Here is a 25,727-nt window from a genome sequence, read left to right as displayed (position 1 = left end):
AAATTTCTTGGATTAAAGGTCATTCAACCTCTGCTGGAAACAATAGAGCCGATTTTCTCGCAAACCAAACAGCAAATGGACTCTTAGTACCAACAAAACAGCATCCTTTGCCATTTCCAAGAAGTTTTGCAAAGCATAAATTATTACAAGATCTACTGACTGATTGGCAAGAACGATGGGAACAAGACATAACAGGAAGACTAATCTACAAAATCCGTCCGAAAGTTAAACTTACTCCTTTGAATTTAAATAGACATGAAATTTTTTTCTTTACTGGCCATGGCCCTTTCCCTTCATACTTGAAAAGATTCCATATTAGAAATAGTGACCTCTGCAGATGCAAATCAATTGGAAATCCTCAACATTACATACAACATTGCATTCACACTTCTTCATTCCATCTTCGTTCTTCTGGCAATTGGACTCAAGACTTAAAAAACTATTATTCGTTTCCTGCAGCAAAAAAGAAAATTACAGATCTTATTACATTTCTAATTGACCACGAACATTTTCTCTTTGGATAATTTTTTTTTTACTTACTTACTTTTTTTTTTTAATATATAGGCATTAAGCATTTTAATTATTTTTTTAAAATTATTATTTTTATTATTAATTTATTAATTTATTATTATTATTTTTTTTTCTTTTTTTTAATTCATATAATTATTTTTTTTAAATATTTTTATTTTATTTATTTATTTTTTTTTCTTTCATCTATTTTTATTTATTTATTTATTTTTATTTATCTTAATGTAAATATTTATATATATTCTTTCTTATTGAACAAAATTATTTTCTTCTGTATATATCAAAATTTATTGTTTATCAGTGTGGAGTATTGTTAAATTTTCTCGTACGTCATCCCATAATTTGTGAAATTTAACATTGTTGAATGTGTACAAAAGGATGACGTATTTAATAAAAAAAAAAAAGCACCTACCAGGGCTCCTAGAACTATATTAATCCCGAACACAAAGGAGAGGTTCCTTTACCATTAGTAAAAGTTATCTCCAAATTTTAAATTTTGTCACTTACATCCCTTTGCTTCTCACTGCCTCATGTATTCCAAGCATGATGGGTATCTTAGTTTATTTAGGAATTTATAAAAATTTGTTTAAAGTCATAATAGAATGATGATTGAATATTTTTGAGGTGACGAACAGCGCAGTGCTTAAAATAAAAAGATTAAAAAAAAAAAAATTCTAAGTTAAAAAAAAAAACTGTAAAATTTTCTAGCGTGATTTTTTTTTTACTATTTTACTAATTAAATTTACAGATTAAAATTTTCAATTATCAATGCTAATTCATGTTATAACTTTGGAAAATATCTTTCTTCCTTTAAAATAAGGGATTCTTGACGCATTCTATCAAAAAAATTAGCAGTTCCTCTAATAAAGTATTAGAATCAACATTACTGAAAAAGGATATTATAGAATCAACATGTAATGTACTTTTTTTACATGGAGTTATGAAATAAACTCAAGACTATTTTTCTACTTTAGAATATGATTTTGTTCCGAAAGAGAAAAATAGTAAAACAAAACCTCTACGATTTAAGATTTTATTAAGCACAATGAAAGTTATTAGGGCTTTTTTTAACTCGCATACATTTGGATGGTATGTTTCATGGTAATCCACTCTACTTTATTTTTTATCGTATCTTTTTAATTTTGTGCGCAGGTATAATGTCATCAGTTACCTTCCTCATTGCCAATAAAATCACAACTTACCCAACAAAAATGAATTTTTTATTACATTATTTATCATCTAAATGTCAGTTTATAAGATTGGAGTTTTGGCACTGTCGAATTTAGTGTGTCATTGCTAAGAGGCGTAACGCCAGTTAAAGAAACTTTATTCATCTGCTTTGCTTCAGCAAACGAAAACGAAAGAATTCTTCTGTTTTCAATTATGTCATTCACAAAAGTACTTGTCCTGCATCCAACATTGTGGGTATGGAGGATCATCAGTGAATCATTAGATGGCAAAGAGTAATTTTTATGCGAAGGAATGGTACGTAGATTCACTAAGTGCACTTCGCTTGGCCATGGTCTAGTTAAAAACGAAAATTCCTCCTTCGTCAATTTTGCTTCCGGATTTTCAATCAGAAGCGTCACCACAGGATATTTTTGCTGTTGCGATATCACCTGCGTTCTTAAAGTCAATTCGGAATTTGCCCTATCAGGTTGAGAAGTAGTTTCTGGCAAAAGCCAGAAAGAAGTGGAAATTTTTTGATTGTCTTGAATACCTTCACCCACACCCCTACCATCATCATCGCGCATGCGTCTATCAATCATAACGTCCATATCACCGGACACTGACGTCACCGCATGACTGTGTGGCAACAAAAGATTCAGTCTAAATTGGTCATTATTGTCTTCAATATACATCGCACTTGTAGCTGGATAATAATTTGCCTGGATTGGAAGATTTGATGCATGCTTTCGTTTGATCATTTGGAATCCGTTAGAATCCGTATAAAAAGTTTTGTTATGCTTTACATCACTACTTATCCTCAATATTAACTCAGAATCCTTAATCTTTGAAATATCACTTACTACATTCATTTCCAAACCTTCTGGAGCATTTTCAAAGTTATATAACCGAACAGAAAACGTTAAAACGTCCTGGTAGATTATGTTCAATTCAGACATCAGAGGACCACGGATAAGACACAGAATGGGAAAATGGTCAGTTAAATTACTTACTAATACAGGGGGACTCAAGCTGGGATTAAACAAATATGCACCGCTTCGATACGCTAGAGGTTCATAAGCAAAAATATCAGTCTTGATAGATTTAGAAATTCCAGATTGTTTCAAATACACATTTTTTAAGCCTCCTGCTTTTGAAAAAGTGGCACGGATTGTCTCTGACTCCATTACTATATCTTTCCCAATAGGCTTTTCAAATTTAAACGCAGAACTATCAACAGTAGTCATTGGATCATCGTTCAGAAAGAGAGAAATTATAGCTTTTGTTGATTCGTCTAAATGTTCATCACTTTCTTTTGCAATTGTGTAAATTGAAAACGATAATGGTTTGACTTTCACTACAAATGCTAACTCAAATAAAATGTTCGACATGGTAAGATCGTTTGTCCATACGGGATTTATTTGGGACAGAATGATATTTTTCGAAGAATCCATAACTTTAACTTTCGCTGTGCGTACCTTAAAACGAACAACTTCTGTCCTTTCTATAGTCAGAGGATTAAAAACAATCACTTTGCGGCCATTATCCGGAACAAAGATCGATAGCTTCTTAGACGCTTCGTTTGATCCAGGTCTATAGATATCTGGATAAACTTGAGAAGTCCATGTTTGTCCTTCAGGAGTATTTTCCATTAAAAATAATTGAGCTACATGAGCTGTCACAGACATGGCGTCATTTATTCCTGTATGTAATTTTTGTCCATAATCTCTCATGACGAAACCTTTGGAAGTGCCAGTTATAGCGTCATGGTGTTGAAAAAGACCTAATTTCTGTCGCGCAGAAATCAGCAACTCATAATCTGAAATAAGCTTTTTCAGAACACTGTTCTCAGCTGTAGCGGTTGCAAAGCTGTAAAGGATTTCAGACGTCCTAAGCCAGCTTTCTAATTCTTGTGCGAGTTTTTTATAAAATGGTCTTGTGGTGTAAAATCCGTTCCAATAAGATGGCCTATTGTTTGCATAAATATCCGCATATGGCAAGAAATCTCCTTTTAGTGTGGGTAAAGCATTTAATGATTGGTTTTTTAATCGTTTATTGACTTCATTGAAATAATCAGCCACAGTGCCAAATCTTATGCGAGCATTCCATTCCTTTTTCTCGTTTATGTACCTCATGAGTTTTTGAAAATTTGTATGCTGCTGTGTCCACTCATTATAAATATTGTAGCGAAAATCGTCGCCAAGTGGAACTAGTATGATATTATGTGGGAAAAGCGAGGCAAACCTACCATATTGCGCCAAGAGATATCCTGCTTTGAGTTCTACGTTCCTATCTGTTATTTTATCAGCTGTGCTTTCTGAATATTCGCCCATTACTGATCGAAAATCATATTTTAGGCAAACGAATCGATCCGGTCCACATACATGCTTGAAACTGTAAAGATCAGACGGCGCCATATGGGTAAGAATTCTTGACGAATCTGTGAAATGCTGCTCCCAGTAGAAATCAAACCACCTCATTTTAGCAAGGAAGGCCTTCCAAGCGTAATGTATTCTGAGGATAATTAGTCCTGAAATTCCCGACGAAGATAGAATGTGAGGCATGGTGGCAGAGTGTCCGAAGATATCCACAGACCAAGCGAACTCTGGAGAAACTCCGATGTGGTGTTTTAGCCATTGGTGCCCTTCCACAAGTTGGTCTATGATGGCAAAATAGCTGGTAGTGGCTTCGTCGCTCATGACCCATCCTCCTGTCACAAATTCTAGTTTTTTCTTATCAAGCAACTTCTTCAAAGTTTTTCTGGTGTCTTCTTTTTGACTGTAAATCAATTGAAATATATTTATTAAAATACATATTTCATATGAAGCGAAAGAAACATGGACAAACATAGCATTAAGGTCACAATTAAAAAGATCGGCAAAATTAAGAAAACTGCTACATAAAGCAATTTTGCCTCAACATCGTATTAGAATGAAATACAATGTGAAGGAAAAAGTATTTTCTTTTCAGTTCAACTTTTCAGCATTGTTTTTGTCGCCCTTCTGGGAAATATTGTCACAAATCCAACACTGTTACTAAATATTTTTCAAAAGATACTTTAAAGCACAGAAGTGTAATTTATGATTTTTAATTTGGCACAATAAACATTTTTACACTTCATCCAAGATATTCATGTAAACATGGGGTTAAAGCGGGTTAATAAGTTTATGGATGTATAAGGTAAGTGAGCTAAAGTTGTCCATAATTAAACTTTGGTATTTTTCATAATTTTCTGGTTCGGTGTATTTTTCTAAATTTTTTGAAACTGAATTTTACACTTATCTGTAACACATATCAAGAGCAACTTGTTTTGTAAGATAAAATGTAACTGTTTTAACGATACAACCTCAAAACTGCAGCTGGTGGGCCATCTTTGAAGCGTAGTGTTCTAAAGGTGGTTCAATGAGTTAAAATCACTTTTAAATTAAAAAAAAAAAAAACTCGCCATTTTGGATCGAATTTTTCGGAGATCCTAGATCCTCAGGATTTGGCTTTAGGAAGCTGAAAATTAGCGTAGGTTAGTTTCAAAGGCTACACCTCTAGAAAATTTCTCCCAAATCGGACATGGTCGATTGGAGACCCCTAAGTCCATTGACATGGAATGACTCTTTAGTTAAAAAGGATCTTACCTTTAAATTAAGGAGCTACTAGTCCTCAAAAAAAAAAAAAAAAAGAAATCACTGCATGCAATAGCAGCCAATCAATGTCTTTTTCTCAAATTAACCCATTTGCACTGCATATGCAAGTTTTACAATGCGGCACCGCCTTTTTGTGATAATAAATCAAATTAATTCTACTTTTGTGGGGTTGTCTACTTTAGGAAAACTAGCCATCTTTAGCTCAACTACCTTAGGAATCAAACTTTCGCTTTTAAAATTATCGCTTTAAAAGAAGAAAAGAAAATAAGCAAAATGAGTACCTGTTCCACCACTTTGAAAAGTAAGATATCTCCGACCATATAAATTTGAAATCATCGGTCTGGTCCAAGAAAGTCACCATGTTGTTCAAGATGTGAACTACATAGTTGTCAAAGTAATCTTCGTATGTTCGCAACCATCCTGGGTCCACATGAGAATGAGGAACAACGATTACCTGAAAATAAATTAGATTATCAGAATTTCAGTAAAAATATATACATTTGAGAGAAATTTCCTTTAGTTTTTAATAATAATATTTCTCTGAACAGGATGATCAAACAACAAAAATGATGAACAAAGTAGTTCTTTATCAAAATAGGAAAATTCGAGCATTGTGCAGGGTATTTAGCAGCTGGTATATTGCATGGTAATTGTGCAAGGTGTCCGAAAACTCCTTAACACATTTTAAAAATTCATAGAAATGTAACAAATTGTCGTAGGAATATGCGGTTTTCGCCTTACACTTCAGAGGTTCAAAAATTTTTATATGACTCCTTTCAAAAAAGGGGAATAAAGAAAAAGAAATAAAAAGAAAAAGTAATAATAAGTACTATGGTGGTAAAAAAAATTGCATTACCCGCGCCGCAAAGGAGATTAATATCATCCCGTCTGAATTCAACGCGCAGTCAAGCATCCCGTATCCCAGATGATTTGAGGATGTATTTCTGATCAAGGAGTTGGTGGACTTCACTTCGTGCAAGGAACAGTAAACGCTCAGGTGTATATTGGCATTTTGGAGGAGAAATTTCTTCCTACTATCCGGGATAACTTTACTTCAGTTCCAACGTCATTTTCCAGGATGATTCTGCTGCGTGCCATAGGGCAAAACTGGCAAGTAACAATTTAAAAACCCGTTTCCTGTCATTAGACTTAAATTGACATGGGGTTAAATAATTGTTTTTCTCTAAACTCACACGCAGGTTCAGAAATGGAAAAATGAGCATGGGGTCAGCAGTTTGCCTTGGCCCGCAAACAGCCCCGATCTACGTAAACAATTATCGGATTCCTGCTGTTAAATGTTTATTTCATAAGTTTTGCAGAATTTTGCATACACTCATCGTTAATCGGTCGACCAAAAACTTCTCACATAATCCCATTGTTGTGAAAATGCGGGGGTGATGCATTTTTTTTTTTTTTTTTTTTTTTTTTTTTACCAGCACTATAACTTCTGTGACGGCTGTAAAGTCACAGCAAGAAAAACAAAAGAAATGTAAGGTGTTTAATCATTTTATTAAACAAAAAGCAATGCCTTTCATTACCAGAGTTCAATGTATGTACCATTTGTAAACATGGGATGAGCTTGGGTACCGTTTAGATGTTTTCGAGCAACATATGGGGCACACATTGAGCCCTGGTAATGCTTTTTGATTAATAAACTAAGTAAACACCTCACATGACGTTTGTTTTTCCTACTGTGACTTTAAAGCCGTCACAGGAGTTACTCATAATTACACATATTCCTTTTTTTTTCTCCCCCCCCCCTTTTTACTTCCTTTTCACAAAAAAGGAAGTATTGTATTCGCGAAAAAAATTTCACTCTAAATTCGACCGTAATTTCCATTTTGCTCACCCCCAAATTAATGTTGAGTTTTTTTTCCAACCCGACCACACGCGGATAAGTGCCTAAGAACGTATAAACACTCGAAATATCCATTTTGACATTCCTCGAGTTAATTACAACAACTTTTCTCGTGACGTCCGTACGTATGTATGTATGTATGTGCGTATGTATGTCGCATAACTCAAGAACGGTATGTCCTAGAAAGTTGAAATTTGATACGTAGACTCCTAGTGGGGTCTAGTTATGCACCTCCCCTTTTGGTTGCATTCCGGTGTTTCTAAAGGGGTCTTTTGTCCCTTTTTGGGGGGAAATTATTGTAATTTCGATGTATACTCAAGTGGTGTTATAATTTGGCGGACACTTGGCGATATATCGCCAGTCTTTTGGTCGCCAAGTTTTGTCGCCAACTTGGTGACAAATTTGGCGATTTTTTTTTCTTTCTTAAATCTGGTGTCAACAACTGGTGGTGATATTTAGAGAGTAAACTATTGAATCACATTAAAATTGCCAATAATGGGAAAATGACATTAAAATTGGAATAAAAGGAAGTCATGTGATGCACTTACCAGCTCGTTTTTTTTACAATGTCATAAAAGATTCTTGAAACTATGAAGTATTATGGAGCAAACCTTATATTCATACGACAATTTGCTGCTTTTCTACGAATTTTTAAAATGTCTCAAGGACTTTCTGGACACACTGTACTAAATACCTCAGTATCATTATTTTTATTGTAATTCTTTCATCTTCTGCAGTTTGTAAGAGATTTGGCTACAGAAGAAGACGAGGATCTACGTATTGGATATGTGTTGCGAAAAAGTCACAGAGATGGAAGACTAACTGTTTAAAGAATGATTTTGGACTTCGATTTTCCTTCTACACATTAGTGAACAAAAGATACAGAAATGAAAAAAACAAAACTAGTTCTAACAGGTAATCGAACTGGCATGGAATTGGACTTCATGTAATTGGATGACCGATATGTTGGCGTTTTTATATTCTTCTAATAGAATGGGTAAGATTTCTGCTTTCTCTTTTTTTGCAGGTCAGAGCTGGGGGGTTGGATAGTACATATCAGCATTATAAAAGAACTTGTCACCTTTTATAATACTCGTTTAATGTCAACCAATACTTAGCCTACCACGCAGTTGATATAAGCAAGCAAATTCTTCCTAATTTGATAAAAATGCAAATACTCGCTGACTTGTGCGTTACCGACCTCTATAGAAACCTTGCAAATTAGTATAATATGCCAACTGCTCCAGCTCTTTGATAAAGTAGCAGTTACTACCCATTCTATTAATTATCTTAATGTTCATATTGTTCAAATTTTCATATTTACATGGTTTTCAAATTACATTGTTAATGTTCTTTTGAGTTTCTTGCTGTTGTTTAGTACGCTTGCCACTGTGATACCTACGAGTGAAACTTTAAATAATAACATATGTAATATACATTTAATAATATAGCTGCATTTGCGTTAAATGTAGAATATTTTACTTCCAGTTTTAATAATTCATTTATATATATATATATATATATATATATATATATATATATATATATATATATATATATATATATATATATATATATATATATATATATATATATAAGAATATTCAAAAGAAATATTCATAGAAATCAAAAGCTGAACATCATCTCTCGCACGCATCGCGTTCGGAAACTAACAGAGCGACAAATACTTCGACAAAGTCATGAGAGAAACTCTTATTTCTAACAACCCTCATTGACGCAAATGCAAAAACGTCCATTCTGTTCGACAGGTATGCGTAGACATCGACAAAAGAACACCGCTGATGACATTGTGCATTCAAAATTACTCGTCAGGAAACATATTCAAAGCTAATGGCACGCGATCCGCAAGAATCGCATGACATGCATTTATAGACAGGACTGGAAATGCTGGGTTTTTGACAATGAAGCGGCAGATCGCTAACTAGGATTTCAACCTTTCATTTTATGTTTCGTAGAGGTGATTTTTTTTTTTTTTTTTACTTTCTCGCGCTTTGTAATTGTAATGTACCACACTTGAAAAGCTATCTTTCAAGGCTGAAAGCAGCATAAATCCTTCTTCAAGTCTAGAAAGGGTCTCTTCCATCCAATTTATGTTTGTTTCCCCATAAGCGGCTCATTGTCGTAGTTAAGAAAATCAACTTATTATTTTCCCCAGTACCGAAACGAAATTTTTTTTTCTTAATTTTAACTGAGATTTAACACAATATGTTTGTTCTCTGTCAAATCGTCAGATGAGTGGCACAGCTAGGTAACTGCATTTTAGGGGGGCAGGAGGGAGGTGAGAATAGAGTGTTTCGTTTTCTATTGAAAATTTCTGTTTGAAAAAAATGTAGATAAATAGTTCCAAATAAATTAAATTAGACATTGTAGTTTCATAACATTTGAATCAAGTCTTCATATTCCCCAAAAATCGTGGGGGGGGGGGAAAGAGAATGTTTCGTTAGTTTTTTATTTATTTATTTATTTTTTTGAAAATTTCTGTTTGAAAGAAAACACAAATAGTTCCAACTAAATGATGTTTAGGGTCATTCCATAGAAATGTCAACCACAACCTCAGAAATTTTTTTTCCACAAAGCCTTAATTGTGACCTATCATTTCATTCAGCATACTTTCTAGTACATAAATCCAGTAACAGTTTGCAAAAATTTCATTCGGTGTTTTGCTTCTGGCTCTAAACGTGCGAGGTTGTAGAAAAGGCTTAGCTTGTGCAAAAAACATGCGTCTACGTTTTCTTGTGTAATGTAAAAATTTTTGCAAATTTTTAAAAGTACTATGTTTATTCTAAATGAATAGATGTTGGCCCAACAAAATTGACTGTTCTTTTGCATACATTATAAGCTAAGTCTTTTAATTAGTTTGATTATTTCACAGAAAATATTTACGTTACGTTAGTCACGAAAATGTACTATTTTCTGCTTAAAAACTAAAGCAGATGATTGAACCAAACAGCACTTTTTATTTTCTTACATCTGTGTTATATCTACTTAAAAAGTGCAAAATATTTATTTTAGTATCAGTAGATATAAAATAATTAGTGTGACTAACGTAACATTTGAGCTGTGACTAACGTAACAGTTTGCATGTGACTACTCTAACATTTTAAAAATGACTGCTAATATTTAAAACTTATTTAATTTAATGTAAATTTTCGTGAACAATTTTGAATATGTAGGCATTCTATATTGGTTAAAAATATAAAGGGTAAAAAAATACCAGTAATATTACATTGTAGACCTTCTGTTTACTTAGAAAAATACTTTTTTAAAGGTCTTTATAAAGATACTTCCAATTTAAAGAATTAATAAAAAAGAAAAAGGGTGAGTAAAGCAAAATGAGTACTCTGCTGAATGTATATTCAACACAAGAATCCAAGCTTAAAAATTAAGATAATAGAAATACAGTTTTAACAAAGAAGAACGTCTCTATTTTTTAGAAAATACATCTCCACCTATTATTAAAATGAAGTAACGGCTGCTCGTTGGAAAACATTTGAAGATGTTACATGACACAGTGACAATAAGCGCTGCTGCCATATATTTCAGAAAATGCAAGAATGATCATTTAGAAATTCAAACATTTGCGGTGATATCTGGAATTAAAATTCATTCTGCAAAAACGTTCGAATATTTTTTTTTTCAATATTACATTTTAATTCAAAAGGATGCACAACACTATTCGTTTGATGAATTAGTAAACCTTTAAAAATAATATGCCATTGGAAAGTACTACGGAGTTTCTTATGACGATAACTAGTATATCAGCAGAATACTAGAATTCAGTGAAACTACCAACTTGCAAAAAGTTAATTTTTTAAAAGAGAGATATTTAAGGATTTAATTAGCCCAAGAATGATGTTATTCAGTTTGTAAAAGCAGTTTTTTTTATTTGTTTATTTTTTTTTCTCACATTCAAATTGAGTTAATTGAACTGAATCCTTCCATTCAATTTCTCACACTAATATAGAAAAAAAGTAAAGAAAGAACCATAATACAACACAAAGAAGGTTCCTAAAAAGTGTAAAAGTAATATAAGAACACGAAATTAATTATAAAAAGTTTTTTATATGCATTCATTGCCTGTTATTCGATGGTTACGTTAGTCACGTTACGTTAGTCACACACAGTTTTTCGGAAAAGTACCATTTAGGGCCAAAATTAATTCGTCTGTAACAAATCTGTAGTACGATTTTAAAAATAGATTGTTTACCTCTTACAAATATATCGGCCAATTTTAAATGTCTGCGTAAGTTTCAGAAAAATTTGCCTCGTAACATAAGCATTGTTTCTTAGGGTTGCAAAAATGTTACGTTAGTCACGATGCCTTTTTTGGTGAAGAAACACCTGCCAGCGCTTATTTTGCTTCAAATTCTTGGTAAAAATGAAAAATAGTCACCTTGTACATTTTAAATCTGCATATTAAACCAAAACACATTTATTTTTACTCCCGGTGTAAATAAAAAGAGTTTGAAAATCAGCTGCGAATGTTACGTTAGTCACTATGGAATGACCCTTTAGAAATAATAGTCCAATAACATTTAAACCAAATCTTTCCACTCCCCCAAAATCGTGAAAAAAAAAAAAAAATGTAGTTACCTATTTGAAGTGTTTACCCCACAAAATATAAATAAGCAGAATATAAAGTATTATTTTACAAAATAATTTTGCGTCCTCTATTATTTATTTACTGTTGCTCCACTCCCCCCCCCCTCATTTTTATTCCTTTTTTTGTATGTATCAAAATTTTAAAAAAAAAGAAAATAGTGTTTTGTCAACGTTTTCCAGCTTCGTGACTATGATACAATATTAAGAAAACGTTAATTCCACCCATGGGCTGTCGATTAAAAAAAAACCTTTCCGAATAATCTAATTGTCTTTTCTATCCATAATCATCCTAAAAGTTTTTCAGGTAATACACTCAACAATATTCTAATTTTCTGACTTTTAAAGTAAATAGAGGGAAATGGAAGTTAAATTCGAGGTCATAATGGTTTTATAACAGATAATAATTTAATAATTTCTTATCTGAAATTTTATTACTTACTGGTGGTACCAGCACGACTTTGCTCGTTATAGAAAAATTGAAAGGTCTTTTGGTTCGCCTGTATATTTACAAATAATGTATGGTGAATTTTCTCGCCAATTGGCTTGTACCCATGTTACGGTTCCACGTTACGATAATTTCGTATCTCGCCGATTGGCTTGTGCCCGTGTTGCGGTTCCACGTTATGATAATTTCGTAATTTACTCGTCCATCTTATAATAATTTTGTTCTTAAAATTGGAATAGAAAAAGAACTACATCAAATTTTCGAAAAATCGCTTCGAGGTGCACACCCCCATGCTACAAACTAATTCTGTGCCAAATTTCATGAAAATCGGCCGAACAGTTTAGACGCTATGCGCGTCACAGAGATCCTGGCAGACAGACAGAAATCCGGACAGAGAGAGATCGTGACAGACAGAGAGACTTTCAGCTTCATTATTACTAAAGATTAAGAGTTGCTCTATGCTTTTTTGCACTACAAAAATTCTTTTATTTTTTGAGATACAAACCATTTAGTGATAGATAAATTTGATTGAGTTTTGTACTCCCTTATTATTCACAGTAAAGGAGTCTTTTCGAAAAAAATGTAGATTTCTTAAATAGGCTTCAAGTCACCGTGTTGGATATAGTACTTCATTATCATTTATTGATGAAATATTTAAGCGTGCTGATCTACAACAGTGTTTCTCACTCAGTGGCGAATTTACCATGTCGCAATTGCTTGTCGCATCCTGCCTCCACGCAAGAAGAAAAGTCGGGGGAGGTCGCTGTGACCTCCCAAAAAAAGTCCTCAAATTTTGTCTGACGATTCGGCAAATTTGAGAACTTAATTGCTATTTCTGATTGACCGGATGTGAATCAATCTTTTACTATTCGCGACCCAGTTTTCAATCATAATGTTCATGACGTGCCCTCTTTACACCTCCTCATAAAATAAATAATAATGCATTTATGCATGTTTCGGCTTAAGCTACACTACAACCTAAACTAGAAATCAGCTCTAAAACTGAGAATTTCGCTTTCCAGCTAAATAATAGTTTTTCAAAACTTTCATTAAATAGTATTTTACTTCCATATGTTTTTCCTCAATTATTTAGTTAAACTACAAAATATACATAGGGTAACGGCACCAGTCACAGACATGCTTAAGAAATCGCTCTCATGTTAACTGAATTTTCTGAGTGTTTAATGTATTTAGACTTTTAAAACTATTTTTCTCAATTATTTAGCTAAATTACAAAATATACATAGGGTAACGGCACCAGTCACAGACATGCTTAAGAAATCGCTCTCATGTTAACTGAATTTTCTGAGTGTTTTAATGTATTTAGACTTTTAAAGCTATTTTTCTCAATTATTTAGCTAAATTACAAAATATACGTTGGGTAACGGCACCAGTCACAGACAAAGAAATCGCTCTCATGTTAACTGAATTTTCTGAGTGTTTTAATGTATTTAGACTTTTAAAACTATTTTTCTCTCATGCAACTACATCTCAACTAACGTTTGGCTGCTTCTGGATCCTCTGAATTAGTTGATTCTATTCTTATTTGCTCGATTTCGAAAAAAGGTCCAAGCCCTACTAACACACCGACTGTTCTAATGATACCTAGTAACAGATAGGATGAGCAAAGATTGCGTAATGGACAAAAATCCCCTTTTCTCTACAAAATGTGCAAAATTTTTTTATTTTTTAGATCTAAAACCTTATTAAATTCAAATGAACATGAAGCACCGGCAGACTTCGTGGTGGCTGTTCATAACGTTCTACTACTGCCTTATTAAATACCAAATGGCATATAAAACTCACTCTGATAACACTACATGGTTGACATGGGTCGCAACAACACCAGTTTTACCCGCCTAAAATTCTTATTATTTAAATCTAAACTTACGATTGCCTGTTATTGGAACTTTGTTACTCTGGTGCCATTACCCGACTGAGTTTATTCAAAAAACCATTGTTATTACAAATGTTAGACATAAGACAGGTATAGTGTTATATTTTTTAATTACACTTTTACATTGCACAATAAATGGCAATTTATCAGAGCACAACTGTACTACATTCTTGTGAGTAATAGCTTAAATTCTTTTACGAAACATCGAAATTTCGTGAAACTGACAATAAATGCTATTGTAAAAGAGATCCATTAATAAACAAGAAGGATCAAATCAAAATGCAATAACGTAAAAAATCATTTAGATTTCAGATAATATTTAAGTAAGGAAACTCCAGGTGTGTTTTACGTCGTATTATGCTTGAATTCCCCCCCCCCCCCTTTCTTTCAGTAAGTTGATCAATTGTTGGCATTTTGTTTTTTTTTTTTTTTTTGGAAATGCTTGTCAAGGCGGATCTAGCTTCAGATTTGGAGGGGGTTATTAGCGAAGAGGGGGTCAAAAAGCAATTTCAGGACTCAAATAAGGGGTGTGGGGCGAATTTTTCTGCGTATAGAGTCAAAAAATAAATAAATAAATAAAAATAACTTGAATTTTACATTTTGAATTCAAATTATGTTTTTACACTCATGAGTGTGTGTGTATGTAGGCGTGTGTGTTTGTGTGTGTGTGGGGGGGGGGTATGTTTGTTTGTGTGTGGGGAGGGATATGTGTATGTGTGTGTGGGGAGGGATATGTGTATGTGTGTGTGGGGAGGGATATGTGTATGTGTGTGTAGGCATGTGTGTTTGTGTGTGTGTGTGTGGGAGTAGTTGTGTGTTTATCTGTGTGTGTGGGCAGTTGTGTGATTGTGTGTGGGGGGGGGTATGTTTACGTGTGGGTAGTTGTGTGTATGTGTAGGTGTGTGCGTATGTGTTTGTGTGTATGTGTTTGTTAGTGTGCGCGTATGTGTGTGCGTATGTGTGTATGTAGGTGTATGTATGTATGCGTGTGTGTGTAGGCAAATGACGCAACCTGGAGACGGTTTTGCCCAACCCTGGAGACAGCATCGTGAGGCGACCGGCCGACGGTGGTGCTGCAGAGGGAGGCGGGGGGGGGGGAAATAAAATCAGAGGAATTCAAAACTGTCAAGTGAGAACAATAAGCAATGTGATTGCTAAAAAAAAAGGATATATTTGGTTCCTTAAGAAGGAGGGGAGGTCATGATCCCCTCCGCTCCTCTAGACCCTCGTCTGCTCGCGCCTCCCTTTTATGTTTATCGTGCTCTAGAGGACCGTGACCAAGGGGAGGGTTTTAAGAGTTAAACTCCTCACATTGGAGGTAAAAAAAGTAGAATGCAAGATGAAGAAAATGCACATTTAACTTAATTTTTTTAATTAATTATAGCATTAATGCTTGAGTAGAGTGCTCTTTTTAAAAACATTTTCTTTGAAATGTTGCTGAAATTTACAATTGTCCCCCCTTTACCGAATTACAGGGTGAGATCGCTGATCGAACGCTGAAATAACTGCTATTTGGAGCATTACGCTAAGAAAATAACTATCATTGAAAAGTACAAAAGAATAGATAATTATTTTTTTCAATGGTTCTATGGAATTTCACGTACTTCAATCAATATTTCAACAAAAATGGGGTCTGATATGTGCATTCTAAAAACATCTATAAGTGAAAGTATCGTATCTCACGTAGAATAAAAACTTTACGAGCGACAAGCTGTAGCATTTAAATATTAAATAGAAACGGATATGCTGACCTATTCATCATATTGGAAACAAAACCTGTCAACTAGTCCCAAAACAAACTTCGGGAATCAATACGGCATCAGGTATCTAGAGCGTAACACGAACTTTCGCCTCATTTGTCGTGGATTCTGACTATTATTGAAGAGCATATTTTTGCATTTCAACAACAATACCTCATTTCCTCCTGCAATGCTAATTTAGTCCACGTGGTCAAATTGTTTTTTATGCATGTTAATTACATTTTGAGTGTGCAAAGGTCAGCCTGAATGTATAACTGTACAACGAAATTACGTTCCCCCCCCCCTCCTTTTTGTGAGTCACTGACTTTTGACCCATGTTTGAATATGCAGTTTGTTTGAAGCATAATAAGAAGATATGGATGTTTAGAAACGCTGAAGAAGCACAGATGCCCACAGACTGCGCTATTGAACCCCTTGGCCATTCATAGCCCGACGAGAGGCCATGTCAGCCTAGTCGAAAACTAGGGGCCTGGGCCTTGGGGAGGGCCAGGCTACACTGACGCAAAAAAAAAAAAAAAAAAAAAAAAAAAAAAAACCCGAAAGAAAAAGAATAAATAAGAAGATTGAAAGAAAGAGGGAAAAAAAGGAAGAATGAAAAAGGGAGAAAAAATTCTGAATAAGCGAAAACGTAAAGATAAAGTAAATTTACTCTTTCGGTATTTTTTGCTGTTGTAACACAAAAAATATAGTCAATTGTTTTCTAGTAAGCAATTTTGATGCTTTTCTTTTATTTTTTCCTTTGTGGGGGGGGGGGGGGGGGGCAGTGATAAAGCTGACAAGGAGCCTGCATTGGCTCTCTACTGCCTTGAACCTCCTCGAGGACACCATTGTGACGCTGATAGATAATAAAAATTAACAAATACTTTTATAGAAGGAATAGGACTTAAAACTCAATGGGAGAAAGAAAGCTAGTAAAAGAAATATGAATAAACAAATAAACTTTCATCTACTATTTTACAAAACTCAAACTAGAGCATTTCTCCATATCTTCTCAATAAAAGAAGAGGAAAATGTTAATTTAAGACATTTGGGCTATTAAATTTTAAAACTTAAAAAATAAAATAATAAACGAATAAAAGTTTTTGGTTTTGTTTTTAGTAACGTTTATTTAACTCATAATAACTGGTTAGACTTAGTTAAAAAATGTTTGAACTCGAACGTTTTTCGTTCATTTTTCATATTTGTAAATTCGATTTAAAGAAATGAAATTTAGCATTTGTATCATCCTTCAGTAAAAAATAACAAAAATATTTCAATCGATAAAGCATGTAACAAACTTAGTAAATGTTCGATAAATAGACTTTTGCTGCATTTTTCTTACTAAAACTTAGTTTAGGACAATATCTCTTATTTTACACAAGACCTTTTTCTGTATTTCCCAGGAAAAAATGTAAACAAAGGAAAGAAAAGAAAATGGACATAACATCCCAACTAGTAAAACGATTTTTTTTAAAAAAACTAATCAACATTATACTCACTCATACATTACGTACTAAAATAGATTTTACAAATGTAACATTAGCCGTAGCATAAAAAATACCACAAATTTAGAAACATTTAATTTCCCCGACTGTTTTTTTTTTTTTTGTAAATAATTATTTTATTGCAATGTATAAGCATATTACTAATGTATATTATAATATGTAACATTGTTTTTTCAGTTCAATGTATTTTTTAACCCCCCTCTCCATACTTATGAAGTTTGGGGGAAGGTGTTGAGCACCCTCTTTCAGTTGAAGTATGAAGCTAAAATTCTTCCAGTATATTACTATCCACAAGTCTACAAATATTGAGGGGGTGTCCTGTTATCTGGGAGAATCTTTTTTTTTCCACATGTATTTTTGACCACCCTATGGGGAATGTTAGAGAAGCATTATTGAACTCATTATAACAATACTTTAGGCTTTATCGCACGCCTTTTTATTCATAAGGGGCTGTCCATTAATGATTATCCACTTTTTTCAACGTATTTGGCCCCCTCCATTATTTTGTCCTAAAGTGTCACACTTCACCTTACCCCCTCCTATTTCATTGTCCCATGTCACGAGGTTCTTTGGCTCATTTTTTGCACTGAAAAAGAGTTCTTTGTCTCCCGGAAAAACACGAATTCAAAATTATGAAACGCTAACTTGTTCAAAATATTGGTTACCTTTGTAGTACCTTAATTAGTAACAAAGTAATGAAATAATTCAATCGAACGCAGATGAAATAGCTCAATATTCAAAGTGGAGTCAAAGTCCTTACTCGTAGGCCATTAAAAGCTAAACTCCCCAAATATCTTTTTAAAAAGCATTGGACTTCAAAATCAATAAAAAATAAACTACCCACTATGATAGCCACAAAAAATTAAGTAAAAGTTTCGTAGCAATCTCAAGATTTTCAGTGTTCAAAATATCAGGCATATATGAAATTGTCGCAGTATCGTGGAACCAGAAGCTAAATTAACATTTAGCGTAGTAGTATGTTAGTATTCCATTGCAAAAGTTCAAAATTCAATCTAAAGGCTTTTTTTTAGAGGTATAGAACTTTAAGTTGGAAACACTGATATGTGTGCCATTTTGATAGCTGTCACTTGTTTTGTGTTCAGTTTGGTTTGCCATTTAATCATGAATAGACAATAAGGCGGTGCAACATGCCACACAGTGCGTGTCACAATTGATTTATTAAAAGAAACGTTCGGTGAACGAATAATTTAGCGTAATGAACCCGTGAATTGGCCTGCAAGATCATGCGATTTAACACCGCTGGACTACTTTTTATGGGGCTATGTGGAGTCTGTGGTCTGCACTGATAAGCCACAGACGATTGATGCTTTGGAAGAAAACATTCGCCACCTTATTACTGACATACGGCCTCTATTGCTGCAAAAAGTGAGAAAATTGGACTTTCCAATTGGACTTTCTCCGAGCCAGCCGAGGTGGCCATATGCCAGAAATCATATTTAAATAAAAATGGCAAAGAATCATCTTTTGAATAAAGCAACATTCATGGCAATTAACAATATTTAACTGTGTTTTATTTGAGCCTAAAATTCTCAACCTCTAAAAAAAAAAACACACTTTATATCCCAGTGCAATTGTATTTAACGTTCATTCCACGGAAAACGGTCATTTTGTCACGCACGTGATGCCTCATGCATGTCATTAAAAATAATATACTTTAAAATATTAATGAACAAATTTTTTCTGCTTAAGGAATTACAAACTTGTGTTGTCCGTAAATTCAAGCCCAGTTTTGTAAATTAACACCTTTCACTCATTTCGTAAATTTGCAATGATTCACAAACAGCTTAAATATGTAGAAGAAATATCAGGAAATATTTCCTTTTTATTTATAACACTAAGAAAAGAAGCAGATAACAGAGTCAGTTTGATAAGCTTATCATAAGCTGAAAAGTACTTTTTTCATTATATTTTAATTTTCTTATTCAAACGTACTTATCAAGCATTTTAGAGCGTAAGCGATACAGTTTTTCCGGTTAGATTAGTATTAATATGAATATAAACTGCAAGTGATGCAGCAAAAATGCTTTAGGTCCTTTTCAGGGGGTTCCCACAAAGAGGGGCAGAACTTGTCGTTAATTATATAAATGGGGTCGTTTCCAAAATTTTAAAAGTATTTTTTTCGGAAAAAGCATGCTTTTTTTAAACAATTTTTTTTAATAATTTCTTTAAGTTTAATATTTTTTAAAAAATTACTTAAATCGGTGCTCTTTCATCGTTTAACGCGTCTGCCGATGACATCACAAATGATGAAATGCCATTCAGTGCTGCCATTCACGGTCCAAAATATTTAATTCGCATCTTTACTCACGTGTATTGGCAACGATATGGTTGGTAGCAAACTTAGAGCGCAATTTTAATGCGCTGAATGATTATCATAACGTGGAAGCGTAGTAGAAAGATGCGGCAAATTGCATCATTTGCGACGTCATAAACACCACGCCTTGTTTGAAAAATCGGACATTTAAAAGATTAATTAAAAAAAAAACTGTTGGGAAAATAAAAGTATTTTCTGGGTCATTGTTATTATTTTTGCTTATTCTATCAATTTCAATGACTAAAAGTAGTACTTTTGACTGAAGGAAACCACCCCATTGACTACAAAAGTAACAATAATAACGCATTCTTCATGGCACTCTTAAAACTTTTCCCTGAGATTAAATTGTTTAACGATTCTTTTTCTACGTTTTTGCTTCAATAACATTTAGAAGTAAAGCATGTAATTGAGTTTTGCACCTAAACATAAAATGTATTGACTTCATACCTTGCTACTCAACCATTGGAAAATTTTGAAATGACGTACCTGGATTTTTCCCTTCGTAAAGCGCTGGAGGAATTTCTAAATGTCTAATTCATCACGAGTAATATAATTTTTACATGATGGGCATAGTTAAAAAAAAAAGATTAAGTCTTAATAAATCTTTTCCTGTATATTTACACAACAGTTAATAGTTACGTAATAATGAGTATTGATTTAATATTGACCTCTTTTTTTTTAAGCAATCACATTGCTTATTGTTCTCATTTGACTGTTTTGATGTTCCTATGATTTTATTTCCCCCGCCTCCCTCTGCAGTACCACCGTCGACCGGCTCCTCCCGATGCTGCTCCTATAGCGAAAACCGTCTCCAAGTTACGTCCATATCCCACACGCATACATACACACACACATACAAACACTCATGCATGCACACAGACACAAACACACACGCATACATACACACACCTACACACACTCATGCATGCACACCTACACACATACTCATGCCTGCACACAGACACAAACACACACGCGTACATACGCATACCTATACACACATGCACACACACTCATGCCGGCACACAGACACAAACACACACGTATACATACACACACCTACACACTCATGCCTGCACACAGACACACACCCGCACATACGCATACCTATACACACATACACACAGACACACACGCTTACACACACACACTCGTGATTGCGAAAAACATAATTTGAATTTAATAAGTCAAAATTCAAATTAATTTTCTTCATTTTTTTTCCCTTTTCCCTTCGCACATTTTCATTTAATATTGATTTGAAAACATATTGAAACATTTCCGACTTTAAAAATGCTTTTCTTTATTTTACCCTCATCTATGTACTCGTTGTCTAGAATTTTTATAGAGCAGTTTCCAGACTGTCAACGTTTTGACGAATTTGAAGAAAAAGATTGGCCGAAAATATTTCTATAAGAATTAAAATTCTCTGAGTGTTTTATGCAAATTCCAAAAGTTATTTCATAAAAAATTGCTCTATAGAATAAGCTGTATAGAAACAGGTCCTAAATTCGTATTTTACAAAACGATTCATGATGTTTTTATCTTAATTGCATAGAAAAATGTGCGTGCTTTTTTTTTTTTTTTGAAGTAATGCATTTAAAAATTGAAGTAAAAAATAAGTTTCTTCAAAAGTATCTATTTTTTATCTTAAACTTAAAAAAACTGACTAAATGCAGAAGAATAACGTTCTTTATTGGGGTTTAAACGTGTAGTTATATGTGAAAAAGAAATTTTTCCACAACTTCATTTTTGTGCATTGAAACTCTCTGCTACGTCGAAACAAATGAAATTAAACTGGATTGCAAATTTATACTTTGATATCAATTTTGGGGCTTTCGGAGTCGAGGGGTGGAAAGCGCCAACTCTGTCAGCTGCGTGAGCGCAGTAATGGAAGTCGCGGGCTTGACTCCCATCGGCTAACTGTGCTGTGCAATATTCACTGTGAAGCACAGAAAAATGCCTGTATTAATAAAATAAATGCTTTTAAAAAATCGATTTTTCCACTAAATTAGTTGTAAGAATAAGAGCACAAAATAATTCCTGTATGCTGGATTAACGTTAACACAGTAAATATGTTGTACTCAAAATGTCTGATGTACTCAAAAACATGATTAAATGTACAAAAACAACGTATTTTGAGCACTTAAAGCGTAAAAACAACATATTACTGCTATTTTTTGAAAATTTAATTTTTCCTAAAAAAAAACACGTTCTAAGGGGTCATGGTGTCGTATTAACCACATTCAAACGTACCCTTTGAATTTATCAAACTAAATAAAATATCAGGGCCGTGGTAGCTCGATCGGTAGAGTGTCGGATTCGTGGCCGGAGGGTCCTGGGTTCGAACCTCGATGGTCGAAGACCCACCGTCGTCATTAAAGGGGACTGGGCGACGTTAAATATGCTCGTGGTCTCAATGTCCTCCAAGTGAAACGATACTACTGGGGGTGCTAGCACCAGGTAGCTATTAGCTCCTGGACTAGTTCTAAATTCTCCTTAACTGTTCGATCTGGTGATGGTGCTGTCATTTATTGGTATATAAAATAATGGAGGCAAGGCACTTAGTATGCAGTACTCGACATAAATACAGTTGTAGTCAGTTGTGACTCTGAATAGGAAATAAAATATCAGACATTGTTTTTGTTTTATAGTCTTGGAATTGAAAACAAAATTGCTAACATCGAAATTGATCAATGATTTTCCTCCAATTTCAATTTCCACCAAATGATAATCAAATCTAAAACAAGTTCATTTATTTATTACTTCATTCACATTTTGAGTCAGCTGCGAAGAAAGAAGTTTTTCAAGGGGATTTTGTTCAAGCAAAGAAGAGTAAACGCTGATGATCAGGAATATACACAGAAGTAATCAAAATTATGCCAGACATACATATTAGGGCCGTAACCATACTTTCGGTTTCGGGGAGGGCTTTATCAACACATTTCTCGTGAAAAAGATGCAACCTAGCTAAGAACACTATATCTCTCTAACTATACCAAAAAATCTCTTTAATTTGGTATTAAATTTAAAATTTTTTAACTATGTTTTCACTACAAAAACCTGTTACGGGTTTTTAATTAATATCTTCGTTAATTAATGTCATCCAAAGATGCAACCTAGCTAAGAACACTCTCGATCAACTCTCCTTTCGAACAATTATCATTATTATTTTTTATTTTTTTTTTCAAAATCGGTCTATCCGTTTAGGCGCTAGAGTGCCACAGACAGACACACAGTTACATAGATACACGGACACGTCAAACCCCCTTCCTTTGTGTGTCGGGGGTTAAAAACAAAATCATACCAAGTATTTCAAACCAATTACTTTGCTCAAAAACTATTCAAACTCAAACTGCAAAATGAATTTTCCCCCTAATAATTAGGCCACCCGCTGTACATTGATTAACGACAGTCGCATATGTATGTAAAATATTTCATAGAGGACAGTGCTGTAGTTGATTGGGAAGGGCAGGGTGACCCCCCCCCGAAGCATTTTTTTTATTGAAAAAATAATGCAAATGTAATGTAAATTGGTTTCTAACCTTCCTATCTGGTGAATCCCCCAAACATTTTTTTCCAACTACAGCACTGATATAGGATACATCTGTTTTTAACCATACCTCCAAAGGTAGTTCCTTCCAGCTTTTCCTGGTTTCCCTATATCGATTTTCCAGGGCCTTATTCCAGTACCCCATGTTACCATTGTCAGGCACACTAAAGTCCAGCTTCGGGTACATCTCCGATGTATCCAAGAAACTTCTTGAAATGGTTCTTGAATTCGTATTTTTACAACCAGAATTCTCTTGAGAAAGTGTCCACGAAAATATGTTCCTCCACCAACTTCTTGTAAATGTTTCAGAGCGATCTATGCTCACCTGGTAGTAATTTTCACTAATCGGTGAAAAGTAAAGACTCACCAACAAGCACAAGCCTAGAAGTGTAATGGCCAACAGGGCTCGAGTTCGAAATCGAATAGGCAATCGCAGATGCATAGTGTTTTCAAAAGTATCTTGGGAAACTTACAAATTACTTTTTAGAAAGAAGCAGGATTCAACAGGTTCAAAGCGAAATCAGTTACGCCAAAATTGTTCTACTAGATATCATTGTTGCTATGAAACATGCTTCAATTTTTTGTCACATTTCATCGACATGAAAATAAATGAACGACAGAAGTAAAGAAAAACATCAAACTGTTTGAAATCTTGTGTGCAATACGTCATTGAAATAAAGATGGAGCATCAAAGAGTTGAAGATGGAATACTTCGCAATAAAGGCGTTTTACATCTGTCATATAACCAATTCATAATAAATGATGGAACAATCTGAATGATTTTTAAACATGCTTTTCTGGCGTATCATTTCTTTGTCCAGCGATCATTTAAATTTTATGCCAGGAACACTACAAGCGAAAAAAAAAATTTAACAATGAGTTTAGTAAGGTGAAATTTTAAACGGGAAAAAACGTAAAGCAGGGAGAAAAGAACTCGATAATTTGAAACGATCTGCCAATGCGGACTTTACCTTGCAACTGCTGGGTTAACTATAGCAAGAGTGCATCTAGTGAAGCGAGCAGATAAAAGCACGGGATTCTATTTGCCGCCAGGAAGCGACAAGATAACGTGTATCCATCGCCGCTTTCATCACAGCGAGGAATTGAATATACCGTTGGGAAAATGGTTTTTGTTCTCTAATTTCATTATGACTACAGAAAGACGGAATTACTTGTTTTTTACTGGCTCTAATGAACACTGCTGGTGGTACGTATGCGTTAATTTCTCAGCATCTAACAGGTTTTGACTGATTATCGGACATGAGAAATATTTCTAGCTTTAAAAATGAATCGTTATTCCTATTTTGCGCACTTTTTGTGGATGAAAGCATGTTTTAGGCTTTTTTGATGTTCAAACTTCTTGCTCAAAAAATGTTAGTACTGGTGATAAGTATTAATTTTCTTTTTTTTTTTTTTGCAGCAAGGAATGAAAAATTAGGAGTCCAGAAAATTTCTAGGAGAAAAAAAACAAAAAACCATACTGTTAGTGCTGCCGAGCTGAGCACAGAAGTAGTATCTGTACTTTTTTTACAAAATTGAGTTATTTCAGCCGGAGGTTCTTTGTAACGTATTTTACCTAAATACAACGTTTTATGGTCATTTGATAATGAGAGATATTTAAAAAAAAATTCTGAAAAAGTGACATCTGAATCACATACACGGAGACGCAAAACTTTAAAAAGCAATACTTCAGTTTGAGCTCGACTGCAGATACCACTTTAGTGCTTAGCACGGCAGTATAATAAATCAATAAAATGTTCCTTTCTAATTTTCCAAATAATACATTTTACACTTAATTTACGCGGCCTTCAAGCCGAACATTAGCAGCTGCACACTTTCTGGTTACATAAAATTTATAATGTAAATTTGAAATTTTATTCACTTATCTTTATTTTTACTAATAATAAAGCTGAAAGTCTGTCTGTCTGTCAAGATCTCTGTGACGCGCATAGCGCCTAGACCGTTCGGCCGATTTTCATGAAATTTGGCAAAAAGTTAGTTTGTAGCATGGGGGTGTACACCTCGAAGCGATGTTTTGAAAATTCTATGGTTCTTTTTCTATTCCAATTTTAAGAACAAAAATTTTCATAAGATGGACGAGTAAATTAGGAAATTATCACAACGTGGAACCGTAACATGGGCACAAGTCAATCGGCGAGAAAATTCACCATACATTATTTGTAAATATACAGGTGAACCAAAAGACCTTTTAATTTTCTATTACGGGCAAAGCTGTGCGGGTACCACTCGTGTTTAATATAACCAGGAAGATTCGAAATGGATCAATTTTTACTTCTGTTTGTTTAATGGGGAAATTACATGACAGTTACTGTTTTCCATCATAACGGTTTTAAACTAAGTTTTTTAAGAATATATTATAGCCTAAGTTGCTCCCTGATAATGTAGTTGTCTATGATGGAAAGATGGTTGAAGTCCGTCCAG

General features: G+C 33.9%; 1 protein-coding gene across 1 annotated transcript; it reads right to left on the bottom strand.

Moving 5' to 3' along the window:
* Positions 1–1,740: 1,740 nt before the first annotated feature.
* LOC129222503 (alpha-mannosidase 2-like) lies at positions 1,741–23,727 on the bottom strand. The gene is made up of 3 exons (XM_054857015.1): positions 23,356–23,727; positions 5,615–5,787; positions 1,741–4,473 (listed from the first exon to the last, which is right to left on the bottom strand). Exons 1-3 carry the CDS (start codon positions 23,725–23,727, stop codon positions 1,764–1,766), a joined length of 3,255 nt encoding a protein of 1,084 aa, XP_054712990.1. The 3' UTR covers positions 1,741–1,763.
* Between the last annotated feature and the right edge of the window lie 2,000 nt (positions 23,728–25,727).

The sequence above is a fragment of the Uloborus diversus genome, chromosome 5, assembly GCF_026930045.1.
Source record: "Uloborus diversus isolate 005 chromosome 5, Udiv.v.3.1, whole genome shotgun sequence".
NCBI classification, from domain to species: domain Eukaryota; kingdom Metazoa; phylum Arthropoda; class Arachnida; order Araneae; family Uloboridae; genus Uloborus; species Uloborus diversus.
The sequence above is the reverse complement of the archived record's forward strand: the minus strand, read 5'-3'. Positions and strand labels throughout refer to the sequence as shown.

Coding starts and splice junctions, on each gene's coding strand:
- LOC129222503 (XM_054857015.1), bottom strand. CDS start 23,727: ATGCATCTGCGATTGCCTATTCGATTTCGAACTCGAGCCCTGTTGGCC. Junction 5,788..23,355: donor GGAAGGAACTACCTTTGGAG/GTATGGTTAAAA, acceptor ATTTATTTTCAG/GTAATCGTTGTTCCTCATTC. Junction 4,474..5,614: donor TTTTCAAAGTGGTGGAACAG/GTACTCATTTTG, acceptor ATTGATTTACAG/TCAAAAAGAAGACACCAGAA.